The sequence below is a fragment of the Nothoprocta perdicaria genome, unplaced genomic scaffold (genome assembly GCF_003342845.1).
Source record: "Nothoprocta perdicaria isolate Ctin4 unplaced genomic scaffold, notPer1 scaffold_58, whole genome shotgun sequence".
In the NCBI taxonomy this organism is placed as follows: Eukaryota; Metazoa; Chordata; class Aves; order Tinamiformes; family Tinamidae; genus Nothoprocta; species Nothoprocta perdicaria.
The window spans coordinates 3,095,424-3,112,801 of record NW_020455843.1 but is presented as its reverse complement, the minus strand read 5'-3'; the positions used below and the strand labels follow the sequence as shown (position 1 = coordinate 3,112,801).

The 17,378-nt window shown below is 56.9% G+C and overlaps 1 protein-coding gene across 1 annotated transcript; it reads left to right on the top strand.

The window, feature by feature from the left end:
• Positions 1-7,039: 7,039 nt before the first annotated feature.
• Positions 7,040-9,347, top strand: SPR (sepiapterin reductase). The gene is made up of 3 exons (XM_026048861.1): positions 7,040-7,361; positions 8,065-8,355; positions 8,808-9,347. The coding sequence occupies exons 1-3, from the start codon at positions 7,040-7,042 to the stop codon at positions 8,996-8,998; spliced, it is 804 nt and encodes a 267-aa protein (XP_025904646.1). The 3' UTR covers positions 8,999-9,347.
• The last annotated feature ends 8,031 nt before the right edge of the window (positions 9,348-17,378 follow it).

Genomic DNA, 17,378 nt, shown 5'->3' with positions numbered 1-17,378 from the left:
GAACTGCCCTAGTGCCAATCGCATGTATGGATGGACATCCCCCCATGGCATCAGCCCCCATGTCACACCTCCATGTCACTCCTCCATGAAGGGAGACCTTCCCACATGGGAATGGCCCCCTTGTCACATAGCCCATGGCAATGACACCTTTGTCACCCCTCACAAAGAGAGACTCCCACCACGGTGAAATCCAGCATGACTCCCCAACCCGAGCCCCCCATGGTGCTATGTCCCATGGCAATCTTCCTGGAGTAGAGATGCCCGCCGTGAGACTGTCCCTAGCTCCTCATGGGGGGAGACCCCAACATCCTCCCCTCAGTGACATGGAGACATCACCTATGTTGAAGCCACTTTCAGCCTGAACTGCCTCGTGTCCCCATCACAGCTYGCTGCTCCTCCATCTCTGCAGCTCCGGTGGGACCAGAGACAGCCTTGGCGCTCCTGCTCCATCGGGGCGGACTTGCCCAGGCACGAGTGGTCCCACCACCTCCTGCTCTACTAAAGACCTCCCACCTTGCTTGAGACCCCCAGTCAGACGTCACCCGCGTGATCCCCAGCTGAAGAGAGCCCTCCTGGCAGGACTAACCTCCTCCTTCCTTCCCACCCCATCACGGGCCCCATCAGAGCTTCCCACCACAGCCCTAGTGAAGGACGGGATGCACAGAATTGCGTTTCATGTCCGTCCAGGGGTGACTTCCCCTGGAAGAGTCACCTCAGCTTTTCCAGCCACGAAACCTCCGTTCAGGCGGCCCCGGCCTGTCCCGGAGCATCATCAAAGATGTCACCTCCAATTCTGAGTGACATCGACTCCGGCAGGCTTCACCGCGAAAGAATCTTCCTGTTGACTCCGAAACATCTTTCATCTTCATCCTAAAATGTTTCAGCAGCTGTTTAATTATGGCACCATTGAAAGGCCCGAGAGCGGCCAGAGCCACCCAGCGAACGTTGCACAACAATGAGAGAGGCCTCCTTGCCCAAGGACATCGGCGTCCACAGAAGCGCTGCCAGGCGCCATAAACAACCTCCCGTATCAAGGTCCCCGCCAGATTTTGCTGTGACTCGCAGCTCTAATCTCCCCTTTGCAGCGGCTCTGTGTTACTATTATCATCCCGGGCTGTTCAGCTGGGAGGAGAGGGCCCTGTTTCCCTTGCAGCAGGTGCCATGGAGCAGCCGGGGATCCCACGCTCCGAAGGGGCGCGGGCGACGGGCCGGACACGTAYGCTGGGATGAAGCACCTTGGCAAAGAGGAACAGTGCAAGAACACATACTACAAACACCCCGGCTGCCTCCYAGTGCGAGATTTATTAAAGCTCTCGTGGTTTCATGTTTGAAGAGACAAATACTCTCCATGAACGGGACGAGCACACCCTAACCTCACAGCTTTCTAAGAGGTTCCATTTTGCTGGCCTGAGTATTCACCTGTATTATCAAATGGTTAAACATGAAAGGGGATAAAAGACCTTCCCAAGCCACAGCACATGCCACAAACATAGCAGTAGAGGATGGGCAAGCGAAGCCTGCAAAGAAAGTTTGTTGGTTTATGTGAAGTTCCCCAGCTCTCGTACATGGTGCCTACGGCTGCCAAATACCGCGTCTTGCGAGAGCAGATGGGTGTCGCTTCGGATGTGTTAAAAGCACGGAGGAAATCTGTATTCCCGTGGCAGTCACCATGGAGATGCGATAAAGCTTTCAGAGGACCAGAAGCAAGAGAGACACATAAGTGATATAATGGAAGCAGATAAAAATAGCAGGCCAGTTTGGGAGCCCAGCCGGCTGGAGCGGCATTCCCGCTGGGCTGGCTGCAGGATGGATGGCGATCCAGCGGGAAGAGCCTTGTGCTTCCAGCCCTGCGAGCTCCGGCTTCGATCCCCGGCGGCAAAGCGGAATGGCACCTGCTTGAAAGGACACAAAATTTGTGATTTAAAACTGCTCTGGACAGCGGACCTCCAAGATGAGCTACCCACGGCTATAGGAACCGTATACCATATCCCACTCGGTGTGTGACGCGTATCACGCTCCACAAAATCCCCCGATTYCACCTTCTACCGCTGTTTGCCACTAAGAAGATTACAGTTTTCGCTCAGTTAGTATGAGCTTGTTGTCAGGGGCTGAGCCGATACTCACCAGAACATGGCACTGACTTCAGGGAGCTCTGGAAACGGGATTAAACAGCGCAGGGCAAAGAGCGACTGCCTGGTGACGGTTCTTGGCGGTTTTAGTTGCAGGATGAGAACCACTAAAAGCTACACCAATTCCAGGCTCAACCTCAAACGCACGGTTAGATAATAATGTTATCCCAAATAAAGCTCTTGGAAACAGAGTTGACTTTTCTGTGTTTTGAGGACACTGGGCTACAGGACGCGTGGTTTGAGCATGGAGATGGGAGGCGAGAAAGGGAGCTGTCCTCAAACCCCGACGTTTACTGCTCCGTCGCCTTGAGTCCCACCTGCAGAAAGGAGCGGGGCTGGTGCAGAGGCTGCRGAGGGCAGGGCACCAAGCGGGGTGCCCTGGAGCCCAGCACAGCATTAACCCYTGCAGAGGAGAACGGGAAGATATTTGAGGCGTTGTGGCAGGCTCATTAAACAGACAATTTACACTAGATGATCTCTAAAGGTCCCTTCCAACCTTAATGATTCTATGATTATAAATGTTGCATCTGTAGTAGAACGTGCACTGCAAAATAGTACTTTTTTTTTAATTTTACACCAAAACATCGCATTATTCTCAAGGGGAGAAAAGAACCCTCAAATACCTCCACGGATTTATATTGTTAATGACAAATGGGGAAGGAGAGGGACACTGCTGCCTCCCAGCATGACCTTTGAGGAGCACCGCTCAGATTTTCRTGCACTGACTACTTTCCAGAGCTATGGTAGCATCTGGGCTTATTTTTCAGAGCTTCGTGCTGTTTCAGATGTCTTGGGCCACCCCATCTGGCCTCTGACCAGCTTCAAATTTCAGCCCTGGGGCTTTTTGTGTCTTTGCCTGCGTGGAGGGAGTGCTGTGATCGAGCAGTTGTGCTCTTGCACGGTCCTAAAGTCGGGATCAAATCATTTCCTAACCTCTTTGAGGAGACCAGACTGAGATCTTGGAGCCCTTCATACTGAGACACATTTTTTCAGGTGACTTTTTCAGGTCACCGCTGGCCAGGATGACATTGCCCAAGCTGTCACCAAGGCTGCACTCTTTGTCACGCAGCATGTGGTCACCTTGCCATGAATATTCACGGCTTCGGCCTCGCTTACTGAGCAATCCGATTGCAGAGCATTAAGGATTTATCCTCATTATTTGCTACTGCAGCARCTTGGTACCGCTTGAAAGTCTGCCCGTAGCAACTTCATTTATTCCTATCAGGCACCGATATAAGGAGGCTGAGCTTGTCTTGTTCTAATTTATTAATCAAAACATCATGCAGTACCAGCACAAATGCCTCGGAGATGTCTGTTCCAGCAACAAGCTCCCAACCGCGTTGAAAAATGATATCTAATTTGTTTGACAGAATCCATTCCCCCTCACCACGCTGGCTGCCATAAACTGCCTTAATTCCCTGCTAACAAAGTCCCATATCATTAGTTACATTATTTTTTAACGGAGCTGACACCAGTCTGATGGAGCTCTAATTATTTAAGCACTCCCTTTTAATTGATGACCTCTCATTAGCGTTTTTCCAGTCCTCTAGAACTTGTCCCACGTTTCAAAACTTATTAAAAATCAATAAAACAGAGCAGGGCGCCGGGGCAGCCTTCAAACCGCCTCCAACCCGAGTTGCTGCTTTAGCTGTCCGGCTTTGCCAGCAGCTGCTCCCTGGCTCTGGAATGGAAACCCTCGTCACTGCACGCGAATTACCCGGAAATTTCTCCAAATTCAGGACAGCTTTATGAGGCGGCATCATCCTATCATTTCAATAGAATAAATACCCTTGTTTCCTTCTTCTCCAGTTATCTCAGCAATCGCTTTCTTGCTTTTTGTGGTGGTCTCCAGTTTTTCATTCTGGGCTTTTCCTCCTCTTAACAATTTTTTAACAGTTTTTCAGTAGCTTCCATGTCCTTGGAAGCTTCCATGTCCTTGTCCTTCCATGTCTTTCCTTCCTGTCACCAGCCTCCCCTCCCTGCTGCTCACTCCTCCTTTTGAGCAGGTTCCGTAGTCACCCAACCAGGTGAGTGGCCTCAGCCCTCCTTCTTACTCAGGCTATTTTCATTTCCCTAAAATCAGATGGGTTCCTCGACCCACACTGGAGCCCTGGAGCCCCCCGAGCTCTCCAGCTGCCTCCTCTTCCTCCACCACCTCAACCTTTGGGGTTCTCCTTTTGCAAGAACCCAACGCTCTGCTGAGCTGAGTCTTTGTCCTCCTCCTAACTGAGCATTATCTSATCAGTGTCTACAAATACCTGAAGGGAGGGAGTGGGGAGGATGGGGCGGCCTCTTTTCAGTCGTGGCCACTGATAGAACTAGAGGCAACAGCCACAAACTGAAACACCAAAAGTTCCGCAGGAGGCCAAGGGAAAATTTCTTGTCAGTGAGCCCAGTTGACCCTGGCACAGGCTGCTCAGGGAGGCTGTGGAGTCTCCTTCTCTGGAGATCTTCAAACCTGCTTGGATGCAGCCTGTGCCAYGTGCTCTGGGTGACCCTGCGTGTGCAGGGGGTTGGACTAGATGATCTCCAGAGGTCCCTCTCAACCTTAAAATTTCTATCATTCTATGATCTGCCACCAGGAAAGACAGGACAAGGAGTTTCTAACRTAAGGAAGATCAGAAAAGCAACCAGGCACCACAGGCCAGTGCTGACTAAGCGCAGCCCGAGCCGCTCCTGTTTGCCCTGGGCGTGCACAGCCCCGGCTCCTCCTTCCACACTGACCTTTAGCTCCTGGAGCTTCCATCCCACGGGAATAAACCCCTGTTGCTCTGGAAGGGGCTGGCGTCGCAGCTCTCCATTCCACCTCAGGTACCTCCAAAGCACCCGCTGCCAGCAGCACCCACAGCACAACGTCTTGGGGTTTTATAGGTATAACCCCGTGTGCTTTCCCAGACATTTTCTTATATTTTTCTTTCTGTGCAGCTTTAATACAGAATAGCAACAGGGACACGCTGAAATCCCRCCAAGATGGACATCAGTCTGACCCGAGCTTGGGCTTCCAGAATTTCCAGCAGATTTTTCAACTCGGTGTTTCCAGTTTCACTAGTGCCAGGGATGGGAGCTCTGGTGGCCGCAGCGACAGGAGCTCTGGTGGGATGAAAGTCTTTTGGCAAAGCCTCTCCCTGCCCTGGGAAGCGTCTCCACTGGTGTTCAAGGCCCTGGCGTGGGAGCTGCTGGATTTGACATGTCCCTGACACCTCGTGTTGCTTCTCCCAACTGCATCCCYTCTGGGCAGGGAGGCACGCAGGGTAGTGCTTCCGTGCCCCACATCCCATCGCAGCCACTGGCCTTGCTGCCTCRGGCTGCATTGAAATCTGCTGAAAAAATACATATTTTTTATATATACATATTACATATTACATATGTCCTCCCTAAACTCCATGGAAGATATACCTCAGCAAAACCTGACACTTGATACCTAAAGCCTGTCCTTTACATTACCCTTTCACACTTAACTTTACACTGCAGAAGGTAGGAGGGCATTCTGTGGCCCTGCTTTACTGAAATGGGTCATTTTCCACAGTAAATTACACCTCTGGCCTTCTCACCTCCTTCAGCTTTGACCTTCTCTTCTCTTCTCTTCTCTTCTCTTCTCTTCTCTTCTCTTCTCTTCTCTTCTCTTCTCTTCTCTTCTCTTCTCTTCTCTTCTCTTCTCTTCTNTTCTCTTCTCTTCTCTTCTCTTCTCTTCTCTTCTCTTCTCTTCTCTTCTCTTCTCTTCTCTTCTCTTCTCTTCTCTTCTCTTCTCTTCTCTTCTCGCTTTGTTTACTGCTTTTAACACATATTCACACATATAGTCAACCCCTCACCCTCTCCCTTCCATCATAGTTGCCCCCTGCGACTTTTGCACCTTTTTGGGCACCGTTGCAGATGGGTCTGAGAGAAGATCTGCTGGAAAGAAAAAATGGAGAAAAGCCACAAAAAACAGGGTCACTTCCAATGGGAGCAGTTCCCAGTCTAGAGCAGTTATATATGGGCTGGAAGCTGGGACGAGAAGCACRAGGATGAGGATGGGCAGAGGAAACCAGAGAGGGAAGGAAAGGGGGGAGCTGGCAGCCACTGAAGCAACTTCTGCCACTGAGAAGCAGCTCATGAAAAAACTACATGCTTGCTGTCTTATTTTTACTGAATGTGTAATATCTGCTGCAGCAAAACAAATATCACTCTTGGGCTTTTGCCATGCCATGAATTTTTAATGTTTTCGTTTCTTTAATAGAGTGCATTAGGGTTGTAGCGGGAGCCTGTGACTGCGTGAGAGYGAAACTCCGCTCCGTTACCTGCTCGTGCACCCCCAAAACCATCTGTCCCCAGGATTTTGCAGCTGYGGAGCCAAATCCGAATGCTTGTTTGGTGAAAACTGGGTACCACTTTAAAGGAAAAAAAGAAAAAGAGGGGGGAAAAAATGCTTGGGAAGCAACTGCCTCTTCAAGCTGCAAAACCTTCAAGAAAGAGCTCTGTGATGGGACAGCGAATTGCGACATAGGAGGGCAAGATGCCCAGTGGCTTCAGCAGGATGCAGCCCAAAAGTGAGCTTGCAAATGCTGCATGCCTGCTGCACGCTTGCAACGCGCCGGGCTTTGCTGCGAGGCGGCSTGAGGATCACCAGATCCTATTGGGAGGGGGACAAATGTGGGGAGAAGGGCGCATTTAATGCAAAGCAGCTATAGGTGCCGGGACCGCCCGCAGCCGAGGCCCGGGCGCCGCTCCGCGCGCGCGGGAAACAGCGCCCCCACGTGGAGGGCGCCAAAGGGGGCGTGGCTGCGGAGCAGCCAATCAGCGCGCGCGGGGGGGCCGAGCGCTCGCAGGTCCATTCACAAGGCAACGGGAGAGGTGAATGGGGGTGGGTCACGTGGCGGGCGACGTCACGGCCCCGTGGCGCGAGGGGCCGGGTCGTGGCGCGCCGGGCCGCAATGGAGCCGGGCGCGGGGCCGGACTGGGGCCCGGTGGCCTGCGTGCTCACGGGCGCCTCGCGGGGCTTCGGCCGCAGCCTGGCGCGCCTGCTGGCCCCGCGCCTGGGCGCCGGCTCCGTGCTGCTGCTGCTGGCGCGCTCGGCGGCGCCGCTGGCCGAGCTGGCGGCCGAGCTGCGGCGCGGCGCCCCCGCGGCCGCGCTCCGCGTCGAGTGCGTCCCCGCCGACCTGGGCACCGACGAGGGGCTGCGGCGGGCGGTGCGCGCCCTGCACGAGCTGCTGCCCAGCGCCCCGGCCGCCCGCTTGCTCCTCATCAACAACGCCGGTAACGCGCGCTCCTCCCCTGCCACCCGCGGCTGCCCCGGCACGGGGGTCCCAGGGTGCGCGGCGCTCTGGGGACCGGCACAGCTCGGGTCTGTGRTGGGAGATGTGACCCGCGCTGGTGGCCTAGGTGGCAGAGGCTCCTTGGGTTATCCCTTGTGCAGATCTCCCCTTTGCTGTCAGAGCACAGAGACTTCCCCCTCACTGGTCTCAGGAAGCCTCAGGGATGAAGTTCCTACAGGATGGGCCCCTACACGTGAATTTGTCACCTCACTGCTGTCACCTTGCCACTGGGCTCATGGCAGGGCCCTTGGGGCCACAGCATCGCCTGGGCGACCCCCTGGAGCCTCTCCCTTGCAAACACAGGGGATCCAGGTCCTTGTGTGGCTCCATTCGGAGGGAGAAAGGCACAGAGAGCAYGCAGGGTGCCCTGTGGGTGCTCCCCACAGCCCTGGCATCTTGCCTGTGCCAGGAGTCAGGCAAAGTCGCTTTTCCATGTCCATAACAGGGAGCTGCATGTGGAAATGCAGGCGGAGGGGGGCTCCTGTGCCGCTCAACCTCCGGCTAAGCCCCCACGGTTCATAAGCAGCTCTCTGCTAGYGCCCGGTAATCGGGTTGAGGCTGCACAGCAGAGGCCTGGTAGCAGATTGCAGGAGTTCCCTGAGCCTCCCCCTGCCCCCAGGACTAACCTCCTGCTCCGCTTGCAGGCTCGCTGGGAGACGTCTCCAAAACCTTCGTGGAGCTCGCCGACCCCRACGAGATCAACAGCTACTTGGCCTTCAACGTCACCTCGGCGCTGTGCCTCACCTCGGCCGCCCTGCGCGCCTTTGGGCAGCGCCCCGGCGCCGCCCGCGCCGTCGTCAACGTGTCCTCGCTGTGCGCCCTGAAGCCCTTCAGGTCGTGGGCGCTCTACTGCGGCGGCAAGGCTGCCCGCGACATGATCTTCCAGGTGCTGGCGCTGGAGGAGCCCGACGTCCGCGTGCTCAGCTACGCGCCAGGTGAGCCGGGATGCTGCCCTGGGAGCCCATCCGGGCGGGAATGGCCGCATCCCAGCCGGCACGCGCGGTGGGGGTGCCCCCTTCCCATTGCTGGGAGAACGGGTGCCATGCGGGGAGGAGAGCGAGCGCTGAGTTTGGATTCACAGAATCCCAGGATGGTTGAGGTTGGAAGGGACCTCTAGAGATCATCCAGTCCAACCTTCCTGCTCCAGCAGGGACACCCAGAGCACAGGGCACCCGGTCGCATCCAGGCAGGTTTGGGAGATCTCCAGAGAAGGAGACTCCACAGCCTCCCTGGGCAACCTGTGCCAGGGCTCGGGCACCCTCACAGTTAAAGAAGTTCCGCCTCACATGGAGATGGAACTGTCTATGTTGCAACTTAAACCCATTGMCCCTTGTCCTGTCATTCCTGCTGGTAGGATTGCCTGTCCTGTCTTGTGTTTTTCCTCCAGGGCCTCTGGACACAGACATGCAGCTCTTGGCCCGGACTCAGACCGGGGACGCCGAGATGCGTGAGCATTTCCAGGGCCTGCACGAGCGCGGGCAGCTCGTGGACTGCGACGTTTCTGCGCGGAAGCTGCTGCGGCTCCTGGAAGAGGACGCCTTCCCCTCCGGCGCCCACGTGGATTTCTACGACGCCTGAGCTGCTGTCGCCYCAGCTCTCACCTTGGTGCTTCGCTTTCCACTGCGTCCCTGGGGYCTCTCCAGTGCGGTCACCGCTCCCGAGGTGCCTTGGTGTTCCCAAGGGGGACACACGACATCCCTGCTTTGCTTTGCCTTCGACCAGAGCCCTGCTTGTGTATCCCCGGATTCCCACCCAGGGATCTCGTGCTGCGGATCTTGTCCCACCTGGCCATCCCATTGGGGTCGCTGAGCCTGGCCCTGGGAAATGTGCGTCCTAGAAACTTTCTGCTCGACAGCAACGTCCCTGCAAACCTCTTCTGGCTCAGCCCTTCACATTCTGCATACCCTGATCTACAGGCATTAAAAATGTCACATCATGTCTGGGCCGTCTGCTGTGGTGCCCTCCTGGTACCTGCTCTTTCCACCTCGGAATAATTTTCTCTTTGGATGGGGGAAATGAGGCGTGGGGTGTTTTGGAGGTGGTTTTGGCGTGATTTGCTGTCCTCATTCWGAGCTAAGTCCCGGGATAGGAATCAAACCGGTTTGCTGCTCTCCTGTCTGGGCTTTAAGGCATCCTCGGCCTCATCCAATTTGGGGCAGGGCTGGAAGAGCCCCAAGCCACAGGCAGAGCTGGGAGGGTGACGGGGACGGGGTTGAGCAGGGCATGAAGACGTCCTGCTACCAGGCATGCAATAACCACAGCGGCTGCAGCTGCACCTTCCTGCCCTTTATTCCAGCCAGTCCCACCAGACCAGAGCTGACAGGCAGCTCCCAGCACCAACTGCAGCTAAGCCAAGCAAGCCGGAATCTGAGGGGGTTTTGCAGCTCTCTGGGGGCCTGGAAGCAGAGCCTGGAGCATGGAAGACACTGCAGATGATGGGTGCCAGGCYGAGCAGTTTGGGTTTTAGGGAACAACCTCCATGAAATGAGCCCGAGCTCATCCCCGACAGCATCGGCAGCTGGGGCCAAGTCTGGGCTTGGGAAGGCGTGAGGTGTGAGGCTTTGGTTGGGAGGGAGGAGGAGACTGATGTGAGCAGCGCCTTCCCTCTGCCTCCCCGCCTCGGAGCTGGTAAACAGCAGAAACTGGATGATTCCGCCTTTTCTGTGGCATCACGAGGAAGAARACGCTGCCAGTTTGCTAAATGTGAGCTTAAATCACACGCTGCCTTGCAAGCCTTCCCGTGTGGGGGAACACGCTGCTCGGGGACAAACACGAACCTGGAAGTTGGCCCTGAGTTCCTTTGTCTCCTAAGGCTGCCCTGTGCTCTCCGTTCCCGCACATTTAAGTGCGTATTTGGGATTCCATTGGGAATTGCCATCCCTCCAGCTGCCCTGGAAAGGCCTCGGTGCCCATGTAGCCAAGCAGAGCAGCCCTTCCTCATCCCTTGTGGCTCCCCCTCTGATGGCAGCAGCGCTGTTGGTGGCTCCATGGTCCATGATCCAAGGTCAACACAGGTCAGTGATCCAAGTGTTGGAGGATGGACGAGCAGACCCTCTTCTGCTGACCCTTGCCAGAGTGATGTTGGCTCCACACTGATTCCAGACACTAATTTACCCCCAATTTTCCTGTGGTATCAGTGATCCAGCAGCAGCACCGAGGCAGGAGGACCAAGAGTTAGAACCTTGGAGTCACCATCCCTTCAGCACTGCTTCCTTGAGGAGAAAACCCGTTGATAGCATCTCTGCTGCAAGAGCCAGCCCGTAAATCAGTGTGAATCCGGGGCTGTGGAGAGGTGCTGTGGCTCATGCTGCTAAATTTTGCTGGTGAATCAGCCGTGTGCTGCAGCGAGTTTGTCTTCGGCGCAGCCGCTCCCTCATTCGGCTCCGCTCCAAACTGTCACCCACGTGAGTCACTCCCGTAGTTCTCCGTGGGGACTCGCTGTGCACGTGCTTGGGCCTTGGCCAGGGCTTGGTGGCCTCCAGGGACACCCGGTGCTTGTCACTGAGCATGGGGAGTGAAGCACCAAGGGAGAGACGCCAGTGATGCTCTAGGGGCAGAGAAACCCTACGGGCCTGGTGGGTCTCTCAGATTAGCAACGTGCAAGTCTGCTCTGATGCCTGGTGCAGGAGACCAGGATGGGAGGGCAGGARCAGGGCATGGAGATGCAAACCTCCCCTGGGGTTCTCCAAGGAGTGTGTGAAAGAAGGACCAAGAGGGCTGCGGGTGGTAAAGGAGTTAGGAGACCATGAGGGGAGAGWCATGGTCAGCGTCTCCTGGCCGGTGGGTGTCCAGGGAGGATCAAGCTGGGGTCTCCCGAGGCGTYGGCTGCTGCCGTGGCTCAGGCCAGGGCCCCTCTGCGCTTCCCAAGGGCTTTTTCTCCCCTTTCCTCCCGTTTTCCGTGGCCAGCTGAGGGCGTAGCGAGACCGGCTAAGGGCCACGGGCCGGAGCGGCCGCAGCTCCGGAGCATCCGCTGCAGCAGCAGGAGCCGCTCCGCATCCCGGAGCCGCGGGCGGGAGAAGCTTCTCCTCACGGCTCCGCGCCGCGCTCCGTGGGTTCTTCCTAAGGGTCCGCGTGCCGGAATGGGGCTCRGGCCGCAGGGCCGGTTCCTGGCTGGCATCCCGAGGCCACCTGTGCCCAGCCTGCCACCCTCCTGTGCCTCTTTATTGGTTTATTTGCTTCATTTCTTTCCCGATTCCTTTCATGAGTTTTTTTCTGTTTTACCTCTTTTTTCATTTTCTTCTTTCCTTCCACTTTCCCCTTGCCCTCCCCTTCTTTCCCTTTTCCCGTCTTTTCTTCCTTTTCCTTCTTTCCCTTTCCTTTTCCTCTTTTCTGTTTTCTTTCAGCATTTTTTCTTTTCATTTCCTTTTCCTTTTTTTTCCCCCTCTCCTCTTTCCCTCCCATTCCCCTACCCCTTTCCCTTCGTTTTTCCATCCCATCCCCGCCGTGGCACCAGCGCGAGGCCATTCCCATCCTCCCAGGGCCACCAGCAGCACTTTTCCTGGCACCAGCTGCTTCCCCAGCCCGGATGGGTCCCTGGCTCCGGTGCCGAGGATTTCCCAGCYACTGGGAGAGGGACCTTTACTCCCGTGGCCAGGAGAGCTCCTGTTGTCCAGCCAAGGGTGACAAGCGCCCCCACCACGACAGGGCCACCAAGGAGGTGAAGATCCATCCGTGCCCGCCTTTCCCATGGGAGCCCTGTCCCATGGAGACCCCGCTGGACATCATCTCAAGRGTCCGTGGGGACATTTCTTCTCACTGATGAACCCACCAGGGCAACATCCCTTACCCTGAGCACCCCGAGCCACCAGCCCAGCACCCACCAGCCTTTCCCAGCATCCTGGGCGCTACCTCCAGAGCCGGACAAGGTCTTTTCCAGCATCATCTGGGAATGTTCATCAGGTTTAGAGCAACAGGGGTGTCCGTGGGCTGAGCTGGCCCATCTCACGCTGTCATTTGTGCGCCAGGAGCAGGGGACGACACCTCGGCGCTGTCACCCCGAGACTGAGCCCTTGCTCGCACAGGGCGGCTCTGAGCTCTCCTCACCCCTAGGGAAGCCCYGGTGTGTGCGAGGAGCATGCAGGGAGCCCGCAGGGTGTGCAAAGCCTCTCCGCTTCCCGCTGCCGGCTGTTTTCCCGCGGGATTCGCACCGGAGCCTCTCCGGGCGCGTCTCCCGCGGCTCGGGAGCCGGGGCCGGCGGGGCCGGGCGCCGCATTCGCATTCGCGCCGCGCGCGCACTTGTCAGGCGAGCTGTCAGGCGCCGGTAATAGGGCCGCGGCGGTCACCCGTGTTGGGAGTAAACACAGGCGGATCTGCGAAAACAAGAGCAGAGCGGAGCCCGCGCGGCCCCGGCGCCCGCGGCTCCCATCCCCGCGGCTCCCGGCCCACCCGCTCCCATCCCGACAGCTCCCATCCCAATAGCTCCCATCCCGACAGCTCCCATCTCAATAGCTCCCATCCCCACGGCTCCTGGCCCACCCGCTCCCATCCCGACAGCAATAGCTCCCATCCCAACAGCTCCCATCCCGACAGCTCCCATCCCAACAGCTCCCATCCTGACAGCTCCTGGCCCACCCACTCCCATCCCGACAACTCCCATCCTGACAGCTCCCATCCCAACAGCTCCCGTCCTGATGATTCCTGTCCTGCAGCTTCCATCCCAACAGCTCCCGTCCTGATGATTCCTGTCCTGCAGCTTCCATCCCAACAGCTCCCATCCCTACAGTTCCCATCCCGACAGCTCCCGCCCCACCCACTCCTGGCCCATCCGCTCCCATTCCAACAGCTCCCATCCCACCAGCTCCCGTCCTGATGGTTCCTGTCCTGCAGCTTCCATCCCAGCATCTCAGAGGCAGCTACATCCTACAAGGTGCCGGCCCCAGTGCTAAGAGTTACTGGTCCCGTCCTACGCAACTCCCCCCTTTTTCCCCCTTTTTTGCCCCTTTTTCCCCACCTTTCCCCCGTTTTCCCCTTGTTTCTCCCCCTTTTCTCCTCCTCTTTTCACCCACTTTTTCCCCTTTCACCCCCTCTTGCCCTTTTCCTCCCCTTTTCCCCTTCCCCTCTTTTCTCCTTTCTCTCCCCCCCTTTTCCCCTTATTACCCCTTTCCCTCCTTTTTCCCTTGTTTCTCCCTTTTCTCCCCTCTTCTTCCCTCTTTTCTCTTCCCCCTTTTTCTCCTTCCCCCTTATTCTTTTCCCCTCCTTTTCTTCCTTTTCTCCCACTTTTCTCCGTTTTCCTCCTTTTTCCCTTGTTCCTCCTCCTTTCTCCTCCCCTTTCCTCTCCCTTTTCCCCTTCCCCCCCTTCCCCTTATTCCTTCCCCCCTTGTCCCCCCTTTTCCCCTTCCCTCACTCTATTTTTTCCCTGGATTTTCCCCGTCCCCCCGCAGCCGCTGCCTCGGCCGCCGGCCAGGCAGTTGCTATAGGTATGTTTGAATCCCCAGCATGGTAGATTTTAATTAGGCTTTGTACAGATGGCCAATTAACATTCATTACTTTTGCCTCGAGCGATTAATTACGAGTTTGGGTGGAAGAAGGGAGATGGAGACGGGGGGGAAAAGATAGGCAGGTGAATTAAAAAAAAAAAAAAAAAAGAAGGGGGAGATTTTAATCAGTTTGGGGATTTATTTATTTATATATGTATATATGTTTGGAGATATATATATCGGTATATGGGCAGCGTGATGGTGGCGGGAAGGGGCAGGTGGGTGCATTCCCATGCCCCTCCAGGAGCCCCTTGCTGCTTTTCCAGCTCTGGATCTGCCGCTGGCTCCGGGCTCTCCGGGATTGGAGCGGATCATGCCGGGGAAAGCGGCGCCGGGCATCCCGAATCCCGGACGCCGGGGCCCCGYRTCCCGCTCGCACCTGCGCGGCCCCGGCAGGGTATGGCCCGCTCGCAGTCCGTGCCATGGGAATGCGCACATTTCCGCACGGCAATATGGAGCAGCTAAATATACTGCTCACAAATCTGTTTACACTAATAATGGCTGGGAGGCTGCCATCCATATGACTGCGAGGAACCACGGAGGCAGCAGCGATTCACCGAAAACTGCTTGYGAGAAGGGAAGAGAGAGAAAAACCAACTACATCTTTTTTATTTTTATTTTATTTTATTTTTTTTCCCCTCTTCTCTGTATCTGCCAGGAGCGGAAAAGCCCCGCGCGCCGGAGCATCCTCCCGGCCTCTTCCTGGGGAGAGCCGCGATATTCGCCCGCTTCCCGGGAAACCGCCGCGGGGACGGGAGGGCCCCGCTCATTATTTTGGCGCGGGCGGATTGCGGACTTGCTTCAATTAAAAAAAAAAAAAAAAGAAAAAAAAAGAAAAAAAGAAAATAAATAAAAGAAAAAGGGAGAGGAAAAATTGGCAGCTCCGGCGTATTAGTCGCAGCGCCGCAGACTTGGCTCCCGCTCACCTCCGCAACATAATGTTAAATGGCATCAAGACAGTATATCAGTCATTTACATATGTTGCTTATAGACGCCAAAGTTATTAGCACAATAAAACTGCCGCTAAGAAGCCTTCCTGCCTATTTTTCTCGTTGCGAGTGGCAGTGTTGTAAGCACCTAGCCGCCTCGTATGGAAACACGCCGGCGCTGCCGCTCAGATGGCTCCGGGAAAATAAATACGTGACTCAGCGAGGGTCCCCCCGCGACCACGGCCACAGCGGCGCCGGAGGAGCCCCGCGGCGCCGGGAGCCTCCCGTATCCCGGTCCCGCTTCCCGCGCCCACCAGCCTTCCCGGGAGCTGGCGGGGTGCCGGGGTTAGGGGCTGGTAAAGGGCAGGTGGGAGCTGGGATGGGAGCTGGGGGTTGGGGTGGGAATTGGGAGCTGGGGAAGGAATATGGAGCTGGGGTGGCAACAGGGAGATGGGATGGGAACTGGGAGCTGGGATGGGAACCAGGAGCTGGAGTGAGAACTGGGAGCTGGGATGAGAACTGGGAGCTGAGATGAGACCCAGGAGCTGGGATAGGAACTGGGAGCTAGGACAAGACCTTGGAGCTGGGATGGGTACGGGGAACTGTGATGAGAACTGTGTATGCACAAAAGCAGCCCAAGGAGCAGTGGAAAACATCCTTCTCTCCTGCCTGGAAAGGGAAGGGACAGTCTGGGAAAGGAAGCACAGGAAGGTTGTGCTCCATCTGGATCTCCCGGGAAATCCATCTGTCCACCGGCAGCGCAGGAGACAGGGAGCTCCCAACAGGCTGGGGTCTGCAAGGTGCTCGGGAGCCTCCCTGGAGCAGCCTTCCTCCAGTGCAGCTTCCCAAATCCCTGCAGCCTCCCTGGTCCCTGCAGCACCCTGAATCGTTGTAGCTGCCCAAATCGCCACATCCCTAAATCACTGCAGCTCCCTAAATGACCACCGCCTGGATCACTGCCTTCCTCACTCACCACCTTCCTGAATCCCTGCAGTCTCCCAGCTCCCTGCAGCTTCCCAATCTCCTGCCTGCTTCTCCCCAGGCCGCGGGAACATCCCAGGTGCCAGTGGCCCTTGGYGAGGGGACTCTCAATGCGGGTACCGCACACAGGGATGGCCTGGCCCCAGCTCAGGACTGACTGCATGGGAGCATCCGTGGCAGGAGATGCTCCTCCTGGTGTATCTTTATGGATCCACAAATCAAAACTGCCCCGGGCACAAGCAGGAATCACTGCCGAGAGGATGGAGGACCCAGCAGCATATCCACTGGCTGCTCTTCTGTCATTCCCAGCTCCTACTCCGACTGTGTGACCTCTGTGGTTGCCAGTTCCTGATCCTAGTGTTGGGATTAGCCCTCAGRAGCTCTTGGAGCCCACAGGTTAAGTTCTCCCTCCTGTCCACTGGTGCTCAAGCAGGATCTACCATGATCCCCACTGTTCCTACGGATCCATCATCTGGGGATCTCTTAAGACACCTTAAAAAAAATAAAAGAGACTTAGGAAGGTGCTAAGGAATAACCCACTGGCTGGGTCGTGCATGGAAAGCTTTTCCCAAACTTAGTGTATCCGTGAGTTCTCAGAAAAGAGAAGAGGGAGAAGGAGGAAAGGGAGAAGCTGAAGCGGGGGGTCGGGAACCAGGAGGGTGCAGGGGCTCCGGAGCAGGGAGAGCAGCTCGGCCCCGGAGTGGCCGAGCGGAGGAGGAACCGCTTTGAATCCYGGTCACCTTTTCCCAAGGCGCCCGCCGTGCCCGTGGCCACGCTCCGGGGCGCCGGGGCCTGATTTTCCACATTCTGCCCTTCGCTGCCGGAGGCCGCCGCGTTACCGATTAACGAGGCTGTCGAGGGGACAGGACGCACGGACGGGCTGCACCTGCCGGCAGCGCATCCGGCCCTTCCCGATGGCCGAAGGGGAAGGAAAGGGCTGGGAGTCGGGATGGGGGGATGCACCAGGGATGCCGAACGGCTCCGGAGCCGTTGGCCGTGTGCTCACCCAGAGCATCCCCGCGGACAGACAGACACGCTGCTCCTCTCACCCTCTCCCTCCTTCTCATCCCTCTTTCGTTTGCTCCTTGGAAAGTCATCTCTGATGTATTTGAAGTGGGTGCCAGGGTCCCCTTTTCCCACCCCAGGAGGGGACACCCCCCCACCGAGCACCCCGGGTGCCCCCGTCGCAGCCGCCCCTCACGCGCCGCCACCTTCGGGGCCTCTTTCGTTTCATGTCCTTCTCCTCCGTGCCCGGCTCCTTCCAAGCGGGAATGCGGCGGGAATAGGGGCTGCTCCCAGCCCGCCTCCCGCTGCCGGCCCCGCCAGCCCTGCCCGCGCCCGGGGGCTCCGCGCTCTGTTCCCGGCGGGAATTACGCGCTGCCCGGGGGCAAAGCGGCTTTTCCGCGGCCCCTGCAGCCACCCCGGATTTGCCACCGCGAATCTCGGGCCGCCAAAGGCGCCCCGGAGGTTTCTTAATTAGGAGGGAGAGAAACGATTTGTGCTCCGAGCCGAGACTTGGAGGGGRAAAAAAAAAAGCTCTTTTCTAGGCACCAAGAAGGGGAAATGCAGGAG